The 15,600-nt window shown below is 28.7% G+C and overlaps 2 protein-coding genes across 3 annotated transcripts in view; one reads left to right on the top strand and one right to left on the bottom strand.

Annotated features, from left to right (window-relative positions):
• The window catches only part of DIP-beta (Dpr-interacting protein beta), a 217,546-nt gene that overhangs the window by 122,339 nt on the left and 79,607 nt on the right, over positions 1-15,600 (top strand). The window lies entirely within an intron of this gene.
• LOC107162684 (membrane-bound alkaline phosphatase-like) lies at positions 1,491-10,591 on the bottom strand. The gene is made up of 6 exons (XM_015509695.2): positions 10,372-10,591; positions 4,099-4,319; positions 3,626-4,000; positions 3,372-3,564; positions 1,988-2,446; positions 1,491-1,822 (listed from the first exon to the last, which is right to left on the bottom strand). Exons 1-6 carry the CDS (start codon positions 10,448-10,450, stop codon positions 1,539-1,541), a joined length of 1,611 nt encoding a protein of 536 aa, XP_015365181.1. The 5' UTR covers positions 10,451-10,591; the 3' UTR covers positions 1,491-1,538.

The following is a 15,600-nucleotide window of genomic DNA, read 5'->3' as shown; positions in this document are numbered from 1 at the left end:
ATAAACTATTAATTAAAACTAATAATTTTAAAACGTATTTTACTATTAAAATGCAAACCAATTATCCATTAAACGTGTTTATAATTCACCGATATACAATTAATGAGAAGTTGTCGGAAATGCCAATGAACAAACCACCATAAGGCCGTGAGGTATTCAGCTAGAAATTAACTATTCAACATTGATCGGTGGTCGGAACTCGGAAGTAGCTGTTTCCACTGAAATTAATACCTGTTGCGTAAATTAAGTACTCCGGATGATAGTTGTTTACGTTTATAAAATACAACTCAGTACTTCAACCAACAAGCATTACTATTAAATTCGATTACCTACTTACTACGTACTTATAATAAATTATTTTATTATGCGTGATAAAAATATTTTATTAGAGTATTAGGCATATTAAATTTATACTTGTATATATTTTATTTAATATATGTTTGTATGGAGCTTATAGACTTGTAAAAGAATGAACCAATAAATACCAAATTTCACACACATATCTCTCGCGAGATTCAGAAAGTATTCATAGTTTAGTTTTATGGCCTTTATAGGTTGCCATGAATGGTTTATACGTGCATTTCGGTTCGGCAAAACGGATATCGAATATCGTATTGCTTATATAGTATTGAGTTGTATTTGGTTACAGAAAATAAACAAATAATATTATTAAATGACTTAAGTCAATTACAAAAAAAAAAAAAAAAAAAAAAATAGAAACACACATTTCTATAATCTATACATTGAATGGCCGTTGATAATAGACTCAAAAATTAATAAAACTTAGAGGTAACAATTAGTATGCTTAAAATATTGTTCGAAACACATTCGAACGTATATCGTGCTATTGGATAATCATCACATGGGTGGATTGTCCATCTCGGTGGATTAAGTTCATAAAACGAGTTATACACGCCAATTATATAGCACAGAATTTTTATTTTCTTGAAGTCAGGTTATACAGCTGTCAGTTAGTGAGTAATAGAAATCATAATTATATGTATACCAAAAGAAATGTAACCTTAAATATATACATATTTACTGATAAGAAAATGAAAAATATGATGTATGTTTTAAAACACAATTTGTAATTTAACTAAAGTATTTAACCTTTAAGTTTAATTATAATTCAATACAACAATTTACTTTAGAAACCTCACCTAGAAAAATGTGTTGAGCATTTAATTTTTTAAATGAACTTCCATTATATCATTTACTCCTTTTATTCTTAATTCACAAAATACATTTACAAATTTTTCATTAGACATTATTAATATTCTATAATTAAGTTTTCTTTGAATATTTTTAATGTAATATTTAAAGTTATATTGAGTTTATTTTCAGCAAAAGTCCTAATATGATAAAATTATAATATTACAGTAAAAACAAAATTTAAAATAGCGATTTTAAACTAAAATCAATAAAAACAGGAAAACCGTTACTTGTATGATATATATAATATATATAATATTTATGACTTACAAATAAAATCAGTTATAATAATATCATCATATTTTTTTTATTTTTTTTTTTGAGATTTATAAGCTAGACTGTATAATTCCAACAAAAGTCAAAAATAGGACTGCGAGAATAGTTTGTCCAGCGGAATTACATGGTGCAATGGCACCACTGCTAGAGTCAGTAGACGAAGGATTTGTGGAAATTCCAGCAGCCATTGCCATACCAAGAGGAATTAGATTTTGCTCGTAGTTTCCAGTGAATAAATGTGACATAGGACCCCTCGCAAATACCATGACATCATCTCCTCCGTGAGTCTCAGAGTCTAAATCGACCAGACTTGGATATGAGAAGTCGACTTTCTCTAGAAAAAAATCCAATTCAAATGAGAATATTACACGAAATATATCAAACAGCGTGATGTTGTAATGCATTAATTATAAATTATAACCATTGTGTTATTTTAAGCCCATCATTAATTATCCTACGATTTCAAAGTACCGCAGTTAAATTGTTTTGGTGTATTTACTTGCAACATCTTCGTTCGTTACGTTGACTCTATGACATGATACGTCATCACCCGTGTAGGATTTTTTTGGACCGTTGGCGTAGCTCAGTGTTGTATACGTCATGTTGTCCATGGCCATCGTTCCCGATACACCGAGAATATTCTCGTTTCGTTTAGGGTAACCAGCCATCGACATGGTGTGCGCATGGTCTGAAGTCACCACGATTAATGTGTCATCTTCACTAGTCATCGCCACAGCGTCCGCCACAGCATTGGAAAATTCTAAAGTTTCGTCGAGTGCGATTCTTGCCCAAGTATTGTGATGTGCTTTGTCGATAAGGCCGCCTTCTACGAAAAGAACGAAACCGTTTGGTTCCTTCTGAAGCAACTGAATAGCATTCCTGGTCATTTCCTGTAACGTGGGCTGCGTCTCGAAATCGGATTTTAATCTATAGTCCATGTGTTCCGGATGAAAAAGACCTGGAAAATGCGTGTTTCAGATGAATACAGTAAACGTTAAAATTTTAATATAAGTATGAAAATGATAACAAGTATTTTGTCAAGCCAACATTTACAAAAAAACATTTTTATTTGCAATAACTGAAAATTGTTAGTTGTTTTATCACTGATTGAAAAACTAAAGAACATTTTTTTTTTTTTATTAGAACTAATGCTTCAACTTCAACTACTAAGTTCATTATCCTGGTATCGTGTGTTAAGAACGGTTAGTTGTAACACGTTTTGTATATATGGCAAGGAGTTTTTGCTAAAAACCCGGTGGTCACCTATCCGGGAGCTAACAACGCCGACTAGTGCGTACACTTAGAACGTTTCCGATTTAAAGCATCCGACCATGCCGCACCAAGCCACATTTAATATTATTAACATCTAAACATTGAAATATACATATTCTGTATTTCTGTGTGAATAGTTACATATATAACTATATAACTATTACAATTTATGATTAGTGTAATAAGTAAAATTAATATAATATATGACTGATTAACAATATTAAGAAAAATATAAATTGAAAATATCCATTACATGGTTAATTAATCATACATATTATATTTATATTGAAGATTGATCTTTTCATAATAACCAAAATATATTTATCAATATTTTGACTAAGCAGCATAGGACGCAAAATTAGGTAGATAAATGTCAGACACTAAAATAAACACTTCCACAAAAAAAAAATATTGTATTAAAAATGAATATATATTATTTATGTCTGTATATAATATATATATCAGTGTTGTTTGGGATTTAATACACTTATTAAAACAATATGCAACATAAATACCGTATAATATAATTATTGCTTATCAATTTTTTTTTTAAGACGCTAGTGACTTGAAAGCTGTTGCAGCCAATTATCGTGTGAAATAATTTTCCTTACCTAACACAAAATCAGTTTGAGACATATCTGTTTCTAATAGTTCCTGTCTTGTCGTCACGTACTTGGCAATTTTATCACTAAACCGAGTCTTCTTGTCTTTCTTCCAATTTTGGATTAAGTCTTCGTCATGGCGTTTACCCGTGGAGTTGTCTCCTTTCTTCATAAAATTATTGCGACCACCACCCATGATAACCTACGAAAAGACTTAAGTAAATTTCATATTTCTTGCTAGAAGTTTAAATAGATTATCAAACCTTGAAATTTCTGCCAGGTTCTCTTGTAACCAGCTGTTTAGCTATATCTTCACACTGTGTTAAATTGGTTTTGCCATTTGATTGAACTATCATATCTTCGTCAGATTCCCAGTCTCGGTGCGCGATTTGTGAGTAAGTGCCTGCTGGGGATGCGTGTGTTACCCGGGTCGTGGTCACGATACCAGTCGCCTTCCCAGCCCACTGCGCCCATTGCATTATCGAAGTCACGTGGTGCTCGTCCGGGACGGATAGCGGACAATCTCCCAAGGGTACTTTAGATGTCACACCAATCGTGCCAATGTTTGCCTTTACGCCACACAAATATGCCGTGGCTGAACATGCTGAATCAGCCACTTGACTGTCAACGCAATACGTCTATTCGTGTGGATGGAACCGACGATTAGGTAAACGTAAAATAAAAGACCAATACGACGTGTATTCTAATAACAGTTGTCTTGTTATCAAATTATTACCTTTGATATTCCGGTGAATGGAAACTGTTCGAAGCTCAAGTGATCGCTTTCACCAGACGTATTCTGCAACTGACCTTTGTATATCCGAGCGGCCGTCAATGTTGTCAATGACATACCATCTCCCAGAAACATTATCACGTTCTTTGCTTGGTTTGTCCGCAATGGTTGTTTTGACTTTTTCTCCAACATGAGTTTTCCATTTTCAATCCAGAATTTGGGATCTGACAAAGAATTAAATGTTTACAAGTTGTATAATATATTATGGTGTATTAGATTAAATCTAAATATATGAATGTTATGTAATTATGTGTTGCGAAAACAGAGCGTGAAACAGCCTTTCATTTTTTTTTTTTATTTAAAAATTATTTGGCAACTTTTATACTTTAGTACGTATTTTTACATTTTTGAAGTTTTTTAGAATTTTATGTACAATGTATGGACTGTAACTATAGACAATAAATACATACTTTATTAATAATAATAATTACGTATATGAACAGGTAAAAAACAGATAGACCAATGGAGATTTAACGTATTTAAGAACATAAAATAACAATTTAACATGAATTATTAATTTATCTAACAAGAAATTATTGTACAAAATATTCAAAAATAGGTCACATATTGGATCTCTCCCATAATTATAGAACAAACAATTGTTCACTTAATTATACTAATTGATTGTTGCAATGCCAATAAACGAATACAGTTCGTGTTAGACTTCTGTCCGAGCAACACGCGTGTTCAGTTATCGCGCCCGTATTTTTATCTTCCAATAGACAACATAGCACGGGACCAAACTAGTAATATGTTCGACATCAAAAACTATAGACCAATATCATTGATAAGTACTCTAAACAAACTAATAGAAAAAATCATAAACAAACACCTAATCTGGTTCCTAGAATTATCCAAATTTATCTCCGAAGAACAATGCGGTTTTAAAAAAAAATCTCTATACATAGACATTTTTCAGCAATCAGATGCAACCAACATCAAATCACAATAGCATCGGACATCTCAAAAACGTATGACACTGTCTGGAAAACAGTGCTAACAATACTCCACTCATTGAAAATTAACGCCAATCTCTTTAAAATTATTAAAAACTTCCTAACAGACTGAAATTTTAATGTAAAAATCTACGATTAAATCTCATCTACACACTTCATTGATAATGGACCCTCAAGGGCTTGTATTTGGTATCATATCATTACTAATAGCCATATATTACATATTATGCAAAAACCTTATAATCCTGTAAAATATACTCTCCGTTGACGACCGCAACATCTACTACAGTGGGCCACAAATTAAAACATACACCCACTTTCTCCAATAAGCATTTTACTCTCTTTCCAAATGGTCCTCAGAAACCAGCTTCAGTTTTTCTCCTACAAAAACTCAATGCATTATCTTCAACAAAAATAAAAATAATCCCCAATCAACAATAAACTTTATGAATACTCAACTCGCTTTTGCAAATAGCATCCTGGGTCTCACTTTCGATAGCAAACTTACTTGGCGACCTCATATGATAAAACTAAAAACTGAATGTCAATCAAGTTTAAAGACAATAAAAATACTTGGAAACAGCACTTGGGGATCTAATGTAAAAGCCTTATCACAATTTATAAATCTCTTATACTCTCATAATTTTACTATGGAGACATCATAATATACAATTAAACAAAAAAAATTCCTGAGTACTTTGGATTCTATCTATCCACAACTAAGGCATTATTAGCTTGGCTATTGGAGCCTTCAGGATGAGTCCTGTTTACAGTATACTCTTTTACGTTGGAGAACCCCCCCCCCCCTTACACTATAGACGCCATTGTCACATTCTAAAATATGTGAATAAAATTAAAAATTGACTGATTACATCACCAAAATATCATCCGCAGCACTCTACCCATCAATACACTACCCTTTCAAAGCACAATACTTTAAAACTTCAAAATAATCAGTGATAATTTAGATTATCAATCACAATCTCTGAACATAATTCAGCCACTTTTCCTTCCGTGGATCTGGTCACCAAAAATCAATACCCCACTGACTAAATACTACAAAAATTATACAGATAATCGAATCATACTCAACTACTTTGCAGAAATAATGTCGCAGCAATTCCCGTATTATACACAAATATACATAGATGCGTCTAAAAGTTAAAATGGAGTGGGCTTTTCTGTAATCAAATATTGGAAGAATTATCTTTTTAGACTACTTGCATCCTATAATATATACGCAGCTGAAACTCATACTATTTACCAAGCACTATTAATCATTTCATCTTTAAACACAACAAACTTCCACATCATTATATCAGTGACTCTTTGAGTGCCTTCACTAAAATCTCTAATCCCTATAAAAAATCTAACTTATCCAACTCAGAAATTAATATCTGAAATAAACAACCCCACATATCTCATGTCACACATCAGGATACCCTAAAACGAGAAAGCAGATACATTAGCCTATGAAGCCATTTTATATCCACAATCATTCAAATCAACTCTTCTTGCTCTTTTGAAACTTTTAGCATAATCGTTCGGAAAATAATGAAAGAATGAGAACATTTTTAGGAAATTTTATCCCTAACTAACAACTGGGAAATATATAATTATTCGTTAAGAAATTAAACTACTCTCCCGGCACAAAAAGAAGAGTGGAAGTAACTCTCACTAGAGCCAAAATAAGGCATTATTGCTTAACCCATGTCCTTCTCATCAAAAAATAACCAGCAATAATTTTTGATGCTTGCAACGAAACATTATCAATCGAAGACATTGTCATCACCTGCCACGATCGAAGCACGCAAGATACTTACAAATCCTGTTTCACTCTACTAAGCCTCCAAAGATGAGAACACAGCTACAATCAATACGTTCTCCTTTAATATAAACTCAAACTATCCATTGTAAATAATAATAATATTGTAAAATTCATACCAAAATGTAATGTGCATATATTTTTGTCTTATTCAACTTTTGATCAAATATAGGCTAAAAACCTTTGTCGTTGAAGCCTTAATAGACTTTTAAAAAAGTAAATAAATAAACGAATGATTATTAGTTTTAGTTTTTTTTATATATACCTATAATTTATTTATAACTTTAATTATATAATTCTGTGATTAATAAAATTAAGAAATAAAAGTTTCTAATTTCTGAACTATTTATGATTTCAAAGTAAAACATTAATTTATAATCATTAAAAATAAAGAGAACTAGTATACAAATAACACAACATTATTATCGACCAACTGACAAATTTCATGTTAATAAACCTCTTGAAACTTTGAATATTAGGTATTTTAATAGTGTAAGACTATAAAGTTTTACCAGCTACATAAATAATATTACCAAACGATATTAGAAATCAGAATATTATGTCTATTTAGCTGTCGGGTTGCATAAAAATATAAAAGAATGAATAATAAGCATCTAACAGTCAAATTATTACTTTTTTTTATTCTTTTTAATCGTTAATAATAATAATAATTGCTATATTATAATATTATATTTTGGTCACAGCGGTGTCTTTACTATATTATGTAACTAAGATCTGGCCTCGATCTTACACAATTATAATTACACATCACAATATGAGGCACACCATGTAAAATTTCAAGAACATTAAAAAACCAGCATTAGGTATTTACGTTCTAAAAATGAAATAAACGTTGTAGATTATAGCAGTACACAATGTATTGGTACCAGATTTCAATGCAAAGTTATTATTTTTTTTAATGCTCTATGTTCTATAGGGCAATTTAATCCAAGTAAATAATTAGTTTCAAATAACATATTCTTCAAAGATGAAACTTTCATTTTGCATTTTTCATTTTTAATGCATAATAATGTATTATATTATACATTTTACAAACTTCTAGAGTAAATCAGGAAATTCGAAATATTATATCAAAAAATATTGATACATAGTATATTTTTCTTTAATAGTTTAAAAATATTTCTCATCTATACCAAATATTTGTTTGTTTTTAATATATATTTATTATACAATTTAAATACAAGCCCAAACATTATATATAATATTTTCATCATATATATACTCCATATATTTGGAACCAAACTTTATTGATCTTATTAATACCAAAATACTTTTAGTTATAATTATTTACATGCTGCTGTAATATGTAATTGCGGGTACGTATTCAACTCTGATTAAACTAAATAAATAGTTACATTCTATTGCGGAAGTACTTTCGCATACATTTATAATGCTACACAATTAGTTTTATTTGGTATATAACACCGAAATATGGCTTGATATAACATGAGTTTTCACTTGAATAATTTGTGTTTTGTAAAATAGACAGTCATTGACAACAAATGGCATGCACGATTTATGTGTATGATTACTGTATGATTTAATAAACAATAGTCTTAAAAAAAAGAACTTCCACACTTTTTCATAAAATATCACGAAAAGTCTACTTCTAAATTAACATAACACCAATATTGGTTCTAGGGATTTTTATATTGAAATGTGTCTTAGACAAATATGATATCATTAAATAAGTATTATGCGTATTCATAATTCGTATTATTGCAGTACCTATTAAATGTTAATACTATAATTAGATATTTAGATATTTAGATACTTTACAAAGGTTTTTATTTAAAAAAAAAAACTAATTACAATACCTAATAATATTGGTATATGCAATTACATGTTGCCAGCGTCATAAATATAAATATTTTTCGAGTAATTTATGGGAAAAAAAAAATTTAAAACAAAGAATGAACGCTTGTCGTAATGACGTGTAGCAATACACAAGTGTATAAGGTCATCTATTAATTATAATTTTGTGTATTTTTCTTAAAAAAAAACACGCTAACAAAATATATTTCAACGAAGTATATTTTTTAAAAGAACATAATTTATTACTATTGTGATTAAAATAAAATTTTAAACTGCTATAGTATGTAATATTTCTTATACAGAATCGTAAATCATCATTCATATTATAATATTTGTTTATAAGTATTACAAAGAAAAATATCATATAATATTTTTTAAATTAAAAATTTATAATATTTTAATAAGCTAATTTAACATCCATTTAAAATCGATCGTTTTCAATCAATATATTTGTACAATATAAACTCCTCCTCATTTCAATCTAATGTTGAATTACGTGGTCCAATCACAATGACCAATAGGCAAATTAAATTAATTTCCACCAAATTACTATATAGAAAATTTGATACAAACATCAACGTCTCTGCACCACAAATAATACTATCCATCATAGAAACAACCAAACTCTAAAAAACTTTGTTTCTATCCAGAAAATCATCCATCGGTTTCAATAAAAATTAAATCAAATTAGTGGTACCCACCAGCTAACTCGTGATCCATTATATTTTATCAATTGACGGGTTTCTTCCAATCATTTTATTATTTTTAAGTTTTACAATTTTTTATTTATACATTATTAGCATAAACGTCTAATTATACACAGATATTCATTATAAATATATTATATGAATATGGGTAGGTATAGATTACATACATCATAAGTGAATTGATGTTTTTTTAAATTATATATAATATTTTATAATAATCATTCCGACATGTGGAAATTGTAAGTACCAAAAATTAAATATGAAAGTGAAAGTATCTATTTATTCATATACGTAAGCAACACAATATAATTCAAAGCATGGTTCAAATCTTATAAAATATATTATAAATATGCAAAGAGAATTATGATAACATTTTATCTAATTCTTCTTCTTCTCATTTTATCTCATTATTAGTCTAATAAATGAATACGCGCCATAGTAATAGTAATACTGTGTAAATATTCACATTTATCTACAAAATATGTATTATGAAAAATAAAAATAAAAGTAAATACTTCATATTATAACCCATATTTCTACCTACTTTCTAATTTGTATTGTATTAGTGTAAAAAATACCTAATTTTAACTACTAAGTATCAATAATAAACACATTGATATAATATTGTATTACGTTATCAACAACTAACTAACAAATAATAATATATTATTTTATTCATCAACCAGAAATAAATCGTTGTATAAATAGAAAAAACCTCACAACTAGTGTTTTTATTATATTCGATCGAAACCTTGAAAAAATAAAAATAACACATGTGATGACTTTAAAAGAAAACTACAGTACATTCAAGGAACTGTGAATCATATTACTATAAAATGCAATGTAATAAATGTTATAAACATGTGGTGAAGAAAATCGAATAAAAGCGTACCTGACTCCTGAGCGGTGGTGGCTGCAGACACCTGTTGTAGCGCACAGGCCAAAAGAGCACACACGACGAATGTCCACATGATTGATGGGTGATTGACGGACGTGCTGCCAAACTTATATAGTTTATGGTGGGCGGTGACACTCTGCCCCGGAGATGGGAGACAAATATGAAGACGGAGGTAGAACCGTTTCTGTCTGAATGTATCACCGACGAGTGGATCGGCGTATTTAAATACGCGGTGGCATGTCAATAAAATATTTCATGTTTGTAAATATTTTATCTTGGTGGGCCTTCAACATTTGATCGCCATAAAATTGTATGAATATCTAAAGTACGTATACTGTAGTAAAAGTGTCAAACATTTTGGTTTAAATCACTATATTGATTCGCGTAATGCGGATAAGACCAGCAATAATGTTCGTCGCTATTTTAATTGCTGCTACAATTACGGTGAAGCAAAATATATTATTGTTATTATTAATCTTTATGTTGCAATGTGTCAAGAGCAATGGGCGGGGACACGTACGTTAATCCACATCTGTATCAGTGATCATTGTTCTAAACCACGAGAATATTAGGAAGTGTTTAAGTAAAATCTATCCCTTCACCACCACCAACGAAAATACTGAACGTTTATTGTTACTTGTCGTTAATAATAATAATACTATAAGGAATAGAGCGTTAATACCTAATAAAATTATAGGTTTCGTTTATTTATAAGCTATCATAAATTATAATATAGTTTAACACAAGTACACTAGAAATCGTTTTGTTCGTCATCGATTAGGTTAGATTAGGTTACACATACATTTTTAAATCCTATATGCATTTTTCTTATGAGTTTTGTGCATAGTTTTTGTACTACCTATCTGCTAATACACTTAAACTACGCGTGTTTCCTCCGATTCCGCATTAATTAATTTATACTGTACATAATAAGTATACATTAATTTTAATTAATTAATTTTCTTTGTCAAAACAGGAGCAGAATAGATATTGACTTTTAAAATAATAATGACACGTTATGTACACAATATTCTTATTTCATTTTAAATTTAACTGAATTAAAGCTGAAAACATGTTTATATTTGTACAATATTCAAAAAGTCATTGGAATTGTGTATAACATATTATGATCTTGTAATAGTGTTTCACAATAATATGTGTGTCTTTCATTCGTTCTGTATCATCGTGGAGTCCCACTATATACGAGGTAACCTAACTTAACTCGTAGCTTTAACCATATTTGATTACTTAACAAAATGTATAATAATAATCCTTCGGCCCACTAGTCACTACATAATATGAGTGTGCCGAACTACAGTCTTGTTTCATCGCTTGCACAGTGTATTTCTATAGTGTATTGGTAAAGTTAAATGAATTATATTAATATTGTATTTCAATATAGGTACCTAAATTAAATATTATTGTATTCAATATAACTAATAATGGCTTGCTTTTTCTATGTTTAATATAACTAACATCAAAATCCTTTTGTATTTCCCAGTTTTAATCTGTCATTGATATACTATTAATATATACTTTAACACGTACCTACATATCTCAAATAATTCCCGTTATTTTTAAAACAATATTTTGATGATTTATTACCTACCACAGAACCACTATCGTGAAAAACATTTGGCAATTTAACTAATATTCTTTTTCTGCATTGAGTTACTATATAGGGTGATTCGTTTAATATGAGATAATCGAATTATTATAATTTCGAAAACTTTAACGTCTATAACATTAAAATAAAACCATTTTACTATTTTAATTTTATTAGTTTTTAAATTTTCAATTTTTTAACGACAATATGCAATTGTAGTTAATTGTTCTAAAGCAGACTATTTTTTGGAGTTACCCAATACATAAAATCAAATTTTGGACAAGTAAGTTAATATTACGATTCATAAGTATTTAAATTTTAACGTTTTGATGAGCGGAGACGAGTAGTAGAGGGTTACTTCGCAAAATATCGGTTCACTATTTCTTTCATTTAAATCTTAAATCCTAACTAATCAACTACTTCTCCGACATTTTTATTCTTTTAGATTGAAATAATCTAAATAATATTCTTCTTTGGAATGAAAATAAAAATAAACCTAAAAAAGTAAAAAATTAATAACGATTTTAAAATCACAAAAATATAAGTTTTTTCAAAAATGTCGTTTTATAAATACTTAAAAATCGGTAAACAAATATTTTCAAAAGTGTAATTTTTCAGAAATAAAAAGTGACTTACACTAAATGGATCACCCCGTATTTTATGGTTTTATTGTTTTCTTCAATGTCTTAATTATATCTTATACGATTGAAAAACATTTATAAATCAATAATTTTATGATAAAAAAAAAGAATATTAAGACTCAGAATCGAAACAAAATGTTATATACTGTTTGACGTATTATACTTACGTGTTCATCCGATCATTGAATTTATAATTAGAATAGTCGGAAATTGAAAAATGGAAATGAACACTGGGTTGAATAAGTAAATAATAATATATAACTGAATGAGAATTTTTGTTGTATCAACAAAATACCGACTGAAATTTAATGATATAATACGCAATAGTTGAATAGTGTAATACTATATTAAAATATATCAATTTTTCATTATTCATTGATGTAAAATGTATCTATTTATAGGTTAATGGAAGTTTTGGAGCATTACTTTTACCCCATGAATTAATAATGTGTACATATTTTGTACTATTGAGCTCTAAAATATTATATTTAATATGAAAAATGATTGAACTTTGCCATATTTCATATATTTGTACGTAGTTCCTTGGTTATAACTTCAGGGCAGATCTGCAAGTTATAAAATAACTAATGAGAACACACGTTATTCTGTATAATAATATGAAAGGGAACAACAATGAAATCACGGTTATGGAAATCGAAAAAAGTTGTTTACAAAGTATAATACTATATAATAAATAGAACGCGATAAATAAATAGATAATGCCTACCTATATAATATTGTATTACACATTTATGACACTTCGGCCGAAACACGTCATCGCATCTAATTTCCGTCGTTGTGACATTTCGAGTCACACTTTTTCTTTAGATCGAGTAGTTCAGATTATATAGGTCGATAGGGAAACGATCACAGAAAAGGAATATAATTGTTAAAAAATAATTAAAAAGGAAAATTTAACAGGACTGGAATGAAATATTTTTGATCAAAAAAACTACACTCTCGGGACGGTTATGTGTGAAATGAAAAAAAAATATGGATTTTAGATTTTACGCATACGTATAATATCCATACAATATACTTATTACATATTTTACGTCATGTTCGGTGTTCCAATGAGACTTACGAAAATCACAATGACAACGCACGACCTAACGTTATTGCGTGATTGCAATTGAGTAAACATCCGCCAGTTGTATAATTATTATTTGCTTTTTTATCTTCAATTTATTTATATTTAGACACAGTATAGTATAATATGTTATTTAAACGAGCTTTAGAATTGCCACAATATTTGCAATAGGCCATCTTGTCTACCACAGATTGCCATCTAATAGCGATAACAGGACGTAATGAATAGTATTTTAACGCAAAAAGATAGAAAGTTTGTGAAAGATTCTGACTAAAAATTATAAGAAATATGTATGGTACGACTTTTTATAGGTATTCATAAAAAATTATATTGTAAAGCATATATATTTGAGTGATAAATAACGGGACGACGACGACAGTACCGTTGATAATAAAATAATTTTAAAAAATGTATTAGCTGTTCATTATATAATATTAATTTTTAATTGGTAATACACGACCTGTTTATATTAATTTTAAGTATAATTTATTTCGTCAATTAAAATTACTTTTTCATCATTCTCTTTTCACGACAACATAATATTGTTTAAATATTGCTGTAAAGCGACAAAAATGGTGGATCGCAATGAGCGCATATGACAAAATCTAACTTTAAAATATTGTACATATAACTACAGTGATACATGTTGGAAATTATTTAATGGTTATTATTATATGCTAAATTTATTATAAATGAATGACTTATGATAAAATAGAATATGTAAAAAATAATATAGTCATACCTAACATTATAATAAGCTGATTATGATCGCGAATTGAGAAAAAGTTTATATGGCTGATTTTTTTACATACACTATTTAATCATTAAAATTTAATTTATAATTAATATGATTATAGATATTGAACAAATTTCAACAACCCAGTTCCTCCACCGTTGAATATTTGTATGTTCGCTTATGCGATGTACGTTGACCTAGGTATTCAAATCTTTTTATTTGTTTTGACTGTAGTATTTTTTCTTTGGTTTTGTATATTTTTTTATTTGGTTTATGATCTGAGCATTTCTCATTTTTACTTGTAGAACGTTAATTTTTATCCGATTTAAGTCAAACAAATGATAAGAATGATATACGTAGTTGTCTCACTACTGTACTTGATATTTATATTTTACTTTTCTCAAGTGCGAATTCTATGTTAGTTTATCTTTATTTATCGTTTCCTAAATATGGACTCAATCAGTATATTATTATTGTCCTGTTCGGGTGTGCATCAGTGTTAAGACTTATGAACTTAAAAACGTAATTGATAGATAAAAGCATTTTAAATACCTTCTATTATAGATAATTTTTTTTAAATTATGGATAAATGTAAGAGTGATAATTTTGTGAATTTCTTAGTATCAGATGACCAACACGTCTAGAAAGTATATCAATAAAAATATTAATAAATTATTAGTGATTATTGCAACAATAATTTTCAAGTGCTTACACGAAATTATATTTCCTCATAATTAGTCAGAACAAAATTCCACACGGATACACCAGGATAACTCGCGGATTCTTTATGTCAAACGATGAACTCCCCATCTGTGAAACCTGCAATACACAGATTACAGTCAAACACATCATCACATAATATTATAATACCAACAGGAGCGTACAAAACTCAACTTGACGGAAACACTAGATGACATTTTTGGACCAAACCTCAATAAAAACACGAAAATTATAACCTTCTTAAAACTAAACAACCTTATAGATCAAATATAATTGTAATTGTAATTGCTAATATAATGTAGCATAATGTAAACCTCAAAAAATTGTAATAATTTTAATTAGTGTTTAATAGATTAACTAATGGCTTTTGCTGCCGAGTTATATATAAAGATAAATAAAAAAATTTCACACCTTGACCCCTCCCCTAATT

The sequence above is a fragment of the Diuraphis noxia genome, unplaced genomic scaffold, assembly GCF_037042655.1.
Source record: "Diuraphis noxia isolate RWA-SAM2 unplaced genomic scaffold, SU_Dnox_SAM2 contig0002, whole genome shotgun sequence".
In the NCBI taxonomy this organism is placed as follows: Eukaryota; Metazoa; Arthropoda; class Insecta; order Hemiptera; family Aphididae; genus Diuraphis; species Diuraphis noxia.
The sequence above is the reverse complement of the archived record's forward strand: the minus strand, read 5'-3'. Positions and strand labels throughout refer to the sequence as shown.

Bases quoted from the DNA above. Each gene is read 5' to 3' on its own strand.
- LOC107162684 (XM_015509695.2), bottom strand. From the start codon at position 10,450: ATGTGGACATTCGTCGTGTGTGCTCTTTTGGCCTGTGCGCTACAACAG. The intron at 4,320-10,371 runs GTACGCTTTTAT...ATTCTTTGTCAG, and splicing joins CACCACCGCTCAGGAGTCAG to ATCCCAAATTCTGGATTGAA. The intron at 3,565-3,625 runs GTTTGATAATCT...GTCTTTTCGTAG, and splicing joins AACCTGGCAGAAATTTCAAG to GTTATCATGGGTGGTGGTCG.